This window comes from Phlebotomus papatasi, chromosome 3 (assembly GCF_024763615.1).
Source record: "Phlebotomus papatasi isolate M1 chromosome 3, Ppap_2.1, whole genome shotgun sequence".
In the NCBI taxonomy this organism is placed as follows: Eukaryota; Metazoa; Arthropoda; class Insecta; order Diptera; family Psychodidae; genus Phlebotomus; species Phlebotomus papatasi.
The window spans coordinates 33,511,302-33,517,301 of NC_077224.1; the positions used below are offsets into that span (position 1 = coordinate 33,511,302).

At 33.9% G+C, this 6,000-nt stretch overlaps 1 protein-coding gene across 1 annotated transcript in view; it reads right to left on the bottom strand.

Annotated features, from left to right (window-relative positions):
* Nucleotides 1-3,346: 3,346 nt before the first annotated feature.
* LOC129805357 (uncharacterized) overlaps nt 3,347-6,000 on the bottom strand; it is a gene marked incomplete in the record, with an annotated part of 14,581 nt that continues 11,927 nt past the window's right edge. Inside the window, 2 exon segments of the mRNA XM_055853230.1 lie at nt 3,347-4,197; nt 4,266-4,478. Of these exon segments, the coding sequence (XP_055709205.1) occupies nt 3,973-4,197; nt 4,266-4,478 (438 nt within the window).

A 6,000-nucleotide genomic window follows, 5' to 3' on the forward strand; every position in this document is an offset into this window, starting at 1 on the left:
TAGTTAATTTTGCTCTAAATAAAGCGAAAAGTCATTTATATTCACAAATTTTAATTTGTTAATTTCTCAGAAAAATTAAAAGTGTACCTTTTCACCATAGAATTTTTCATCGATCGACCAGGTTTTCCAATGAAAACACAATGAGGTGACTGTTGTTTATTCGTTTAGTTTAACATCTATGTCTTATTTCTGGCCAATTTTAGTTAAATTAATTGCCAATCTTTATTGTTAACGGTACGTAAAGTGTTCAAATGAAATAATTACCTATTTCGTGAACTAAAAGGGTTTTTTTGAAGTGTCTGCAAATGCTTTAATAGGAAACCCTGCAAATGATTTTTTGGAGAGATTTTCTTATAGTTTTAGATGGGAAGGAAGAAAAGACCAGGAATAAGAACTAATCTTGCACTCAGGAGCAACTCAACAAGGTTTTGGAAGCCTTTCATCGCGGTTTCACTTACACTGTTTGTCTCCAATTAGAAACTTTCCTTTGTCTCCATTTGGATTAATATGTTTTCTTGTATTTAAGAAGTTTTCAAATTATATCTAAAGAATTTTCACTAAATTTAAAGCGTTTGGAAATGTTTTTGAATTAGGACATTTACCATAAGTAATATGGTGTGGTTTCATTAATTTACGTTTTTCGATAAGGATAAGTGTTCAAATTTCGTATTCCAAATGGTAAAGAGTAGGGTGTCAATAGGTTCCAACACGAGTTCTTAAAGTGTCAATAGGTGTTACTTTCACCCCACATCAATACATTTTTTTTTTCTTAGAATAACTGTCGCTCCAACTCTGTCGTTTCAATGTTTTAAAAAATGATTTTTTTTTGTAATTACAATGTATAATTACGGAAATGCCCGTAAGATTCTTTTTTATGATAAAAAAGTGAATAAAGTCTTATAAGATAAATTCAATGTTTTATTTACGTGTGCCATCTTCATAGAACGGTCAGTGTTGATCCTTTTAAGCAGGATCAACTCTATGTAAAATTGCAGGCATTTTACTTAAGAAGAACTTTTTATAGAAGGGGTTTCTAGGCAGAGTATCCCTTTCATCATTCCCAGGTAATTGCACTGGAGAAGCAGTCTGAATAAGAACGGGAAAAAGAGACTAACCGCACTCTGCCTCTCTCATAGGTTTGTTCCTTACATAAGACCTAAGTTTTAGTCATATAGCGTAACTTTTTTAAATTTATTCGCAGGCTAGACTTTTAAAACAGTTTGGACTTAAGATTAAATATTAAAGGCAAAATGATCCTTTTGGATTTTGGAAAAAAAAACACTAAGGTATAATACAATGAGAAAAAAATACTATGAAGAAGTATAAGTCTTACACTATACTCCAGAGTTCTTTGTGTTTTTTGTTTGACTATCTAGAACAGCGAGGAAATCTCAAAATTATCAGTTAAGTTCTGATTCCAAATTATCCCATTGTACCCTACAATTACTTGTTGGTAGTTTCAGTTTTTCAAAAACTGAGGTAAATCTCCAGACTAATAACCATATAACGGTTAATCAATATGTTTGTTTAAGCTTTAATCATTAATTAATATAAAGCTAATATTAGTCTTGATTTTTGTTGGAACCTCCAGAGGGATGCAATTTCATAACAAAATTCGGATCTTACTCCCTTAATCTTTTAAGAATGAAATATTTTGTTTGCGTAATTTCAAGTTCTTTTTAATAAAGTTCTGAATCACTGACTTATAGACTGACAGATTTTTTGAGTGGCACAGAGAAGAAACATTTCCTAAAATTATTTGGAACTTTTTAAAGATCTCACTCTTCGAAAAGGTGTAAATAATAAACGATCATAACTTTAATGGCTCCGGCACACCTTTTAGATCAGGAAAATTTCATGAAGTCGAAATTTAAATCTCTTTCTTTCTCACATGTTTTGCTTAGGTCTATCTCACTATTTCGCACTCTTCTTCTTCCTTTAAACATCACAACAAATTCAATGTAGTTCAATCGAACTTGAAGAGCGAAAGAATGAGACAGACTTATGAAAAACACGTAAGAAAGAAGGGGATGTGAATTTTGGTTTCATGAAATTTTACCGATCTAAAAGGTGTGTGTGAGCCATAAGGTTTCAAGTTCAATACAAACGCTTTCGGCACATCTTTTAGATCAGGAAAATTTCATGAAATCGCAATTCACATCCTTTTCTTTCTCAAATTGTTTGCATAAGTCTATCCTACTCTTTCGCACTCTTTTTCTTCATTTGAACATCACACCGAGTTTAATTTAATTCAGTCCAATTTTGAGTTTGAAAGTGTAGGAGAGACTTATGAATATCTTTTCAGAAAGAAAGGAACGCGAATTTCGATTTAATGAAATTCTATCGATCTAAAATGTGTGCCATAAGCTTAAATTACCAAACTTGATTTCCTGCTGGCCTTGCTGACCAAATTTAAGTTTTTATGGCTTCGACATAGAGATTTTAAAATTTCAGAAATTTCACAGCAGTTGCCATCTACTTTAGGCGAAAATTCATGAAATTTCTTGAAATTTAACAACTCTACTTCGACATACCTTTTAGATCAGAAAAAATTCATACAATCAAAATTCACATTCCTTTCTCTCTCAAACGTATTGCATTAGCCTATTCCACTATTTGATTGAAAATTATATTGAACTAAATTAAATGTGTTGTGACATTTAAAAGAGGAATAGGTTGCAAAAGAGTGGGATAGACGCAAGACATTTGAGAACTAAATATTAAATCAGAACGAAATTAGTCAGTTTCTGATGGGAATTTAGTCTAATCATTATTTTGATTATAAATACGTTAAGCCCTTTCTCGGCTTAAATCGTAAGTGCATCTAGCATATTTCTGCTTTCCAAAAATCAAATATCAAAAAATGATTGAAGTTGTTGAAATAATTCCAAAGCTATGGTACTTTTTTTTACGTATTTAAACAACATTAAACAACTTTAACAGAAAAAAATGTTGTCATGTCGTTACACTTGATTGGGTCAGGCCATTAACACAATATTCATATTAAACTTTGGGATAAACTAATAAATCGCTATTTCAAATTTTAAATATGAATTAAATCAAATTTTGAATACGATCCAACAAACCTTTTAGCCATAAAACACTGTAGGTATTTACCAAAGAAAATACTCCTGGAACGTTGTTTGCAAGTTCACATAATTGCAAAGTTGAGTGTGTCCAAAATCGCAAGAAATTTCGATCGATGATTTTTTTTGCTGCGTTTCCCAAAGTGCAATAGAATTCCTCACGCATTTGCACTTTCTCGTTCATTGAGTTGAAAATACCAATGATTTGAATATCGCCAGCAGAAAAAGTTAAAATCCGGCATACGATTGAAACAAATCAATGTTGAATAATTAAATAATTTATTCGAAAAAAAAGTTTATAAGTTTGTAAATTATGTTTTTCTGTTTTTCTTTTTTTTTTCTTTTTGAAGGAAAAATTAAATTAATTCAAAAGACTATTTATGGCATACTTCATGACTTTACATTATGACTAGGGAGCTAAAAGAGATACATAGCATAATTCAGAAAATATTCTTTTTTTTTTACAAAGAGCAATTAATGGCACAAAAAAAGAGAGTGTAGATTTGTTTTCTGTGAGTATAAAATGTAGCTTTTAGCGACAATTCCTTCTTCCTTTGCACAAAAAAAAGTAATAATAAAAAATGAAAATTCTCTGAGATTTGAAACTTTCGCTATCACTATGCAATAATTCATAATAAAAATTGTAAATATTACACACCTTTTTGTTCATCAGCTCAGATTTTTTTTTGTACACATTGGTACACACATACACCAAGATTATAATGAGGTTTTTCACTTTGCCAATTTAACGCTCATTTGATCTTGTGTTTTCGCTCAAAAGAGAGGTATTTTCTTGCATTCCACGCAAGAAAATAGCTCCATCATGGGGAGAAGAATAGCTTTGATTTAAATGCCTTTAAATCGTAGTGAAAGAGAGTTGACCGAATCATTTCGACGAAGGATAGTAGTAGAGGACGGTATTTCCAGGCAATTGCCATCGGGACGCCTGCAGCTCAATCAGCTGCAGAAGTGTCCGACGGATTGCTGGAGACGAGGAGGCTGAATTTAAGAAGGCATCGCGTACTGATGCTAGCAGAGACTCAAGTTGAGGTGCCAAATGCATCTCCAGGTCCCGCCCAATGCAGGTCAACACGTAAAACAGGCACTCGATCTGCAAGAAACCAACTCATTGATAAAAAAACACTATTGAAGAATTACTAAAAAAAAAAGATCGCTGACCTCTGAGAGAGATCTTATTGGTGGACGCACAGCGTCTTCGCAGCACTTGGACAGAAGCGTGAGCAGGACAAGAGTGGGTGGAACTCCATCGCACTGGGTGCGTAATTGAAGCTGTCGTCTCTTCATCTGACAGAACATCTCAGTAAGAAAAGCCATGAAAGCAGTAAAACGCGGCCGAGAATTGTTCCTTGAATTTGGAGCAGGTCCCAAAATCTAAAGAAAACACCCAAAGATTTATAAAAGGGACAGATAATCCTAACCGGCTTATGTAGGTGAGATTCTTAATGTGAGCTAACTCGGAATGCATGCAAATTCGATTTAGAGCTGAAGTTGGGGTACGCCATTCAGTTATCTTGAACCAAATTCGTGAAATTATACAAATTTTGTATTTAAACCAAAATATCAAGGATTTGGATGAACTGGCACAAAAGTAATATATGGGTGAAATGTAGACCAGAATGTTCTCTATAATTTTTCCCATAGAACATGATCTCATCGATTACTCAGAAGTCAAGATAAGCGAGGTTTTTTGTTTCTTAACTCGTTTTTTCATCCATCAGAGTGCCCCAAGTAGTCATTTGTTGAACTTCAACTATATCAAAGAATTGTTGTATTTTGTGAGACTTTCCATTTAAAACCCTATTTTAAGTGTCTTGGTCGAGAAGAAGTAGTCAAATTGGCATCTGAGTGGTTTCAAAGCGTTATTATGGGAAAAATCAATTTTTTCACACTTAAACGACAAAATAGGACAGATCGCATTATCTGATCGGAAAATGATGTATGGACGAAATATAGATATAGAGACAAATGTTCTCTACAATTATGTAGAAGTAATCATCAAAATCGGTTCAGCGACAGTCGAGATAATTGAGGTTATGTGATATTGAAATTCGTTTTTTGACTGTGGCGCCCCTGGTGTTGGTCCCACGAAGTTCAAATGTTCTAGAAAGTTGTAGTATTTGGTGAGATCTTTCGTTTAAGCCCTCATTCATCAAAATCGGTCACATAGAACCGGAGATATGATTTTTTGAATTTTGTGAACTTTGACCCCTCATATCTCCGGTTCTATTGAAACCACAGCGCACATACGCACCATTTTGGAAACGTCCTAGACTGGACTACAACATACTAAAATTTCATTAACTTGCACAATGCCGTTTTTGAGAAAAGTGACTTTGAATTTCGATGAATTTTGACGCTATCACAGCGCCACCTGTAGTGACTTTTTGAACTTCCATCTGAAAGTGCTCATCGAGACGAAACCAAAAAGGTAAAATTTATGTCGATATGTTAATTAGAACCGGAGATAGAGGCCGGTCAATGTTCGAACTTTGACCCCTTATAGCTCGGGTCAGGGGTTATGGATAGACTTAAGGTTTTTTTTGTTTGATAGGTATAATCAGCGGCTACAACATACTAAAATTTCAGCCCGATTGCATAAGGAATTGTTGAGTTATTTAACTTTTAAGATTTAAAAATTTTCTTTTTAATAATAGCGCCCCTAGCGGTGGTTTTATGAACTTGCGATGTTAGAAGAGGAAGTGGCATTTCACGAGGGCTTTCCAAAAAGCCCTCATTTTTTAAATTCTGACAATTAGAACCGGAGTTATGGCCATTTTAAGAAAATTTTTTTGGACCCTTATAGCTCGGGTCAGGGGGGTCGGGGGACCTTAAGTTTGGTATTGATGGAAAGCTCTAAGGCCCAGCTATAACATACTAAAATTTGAGCCCGCTC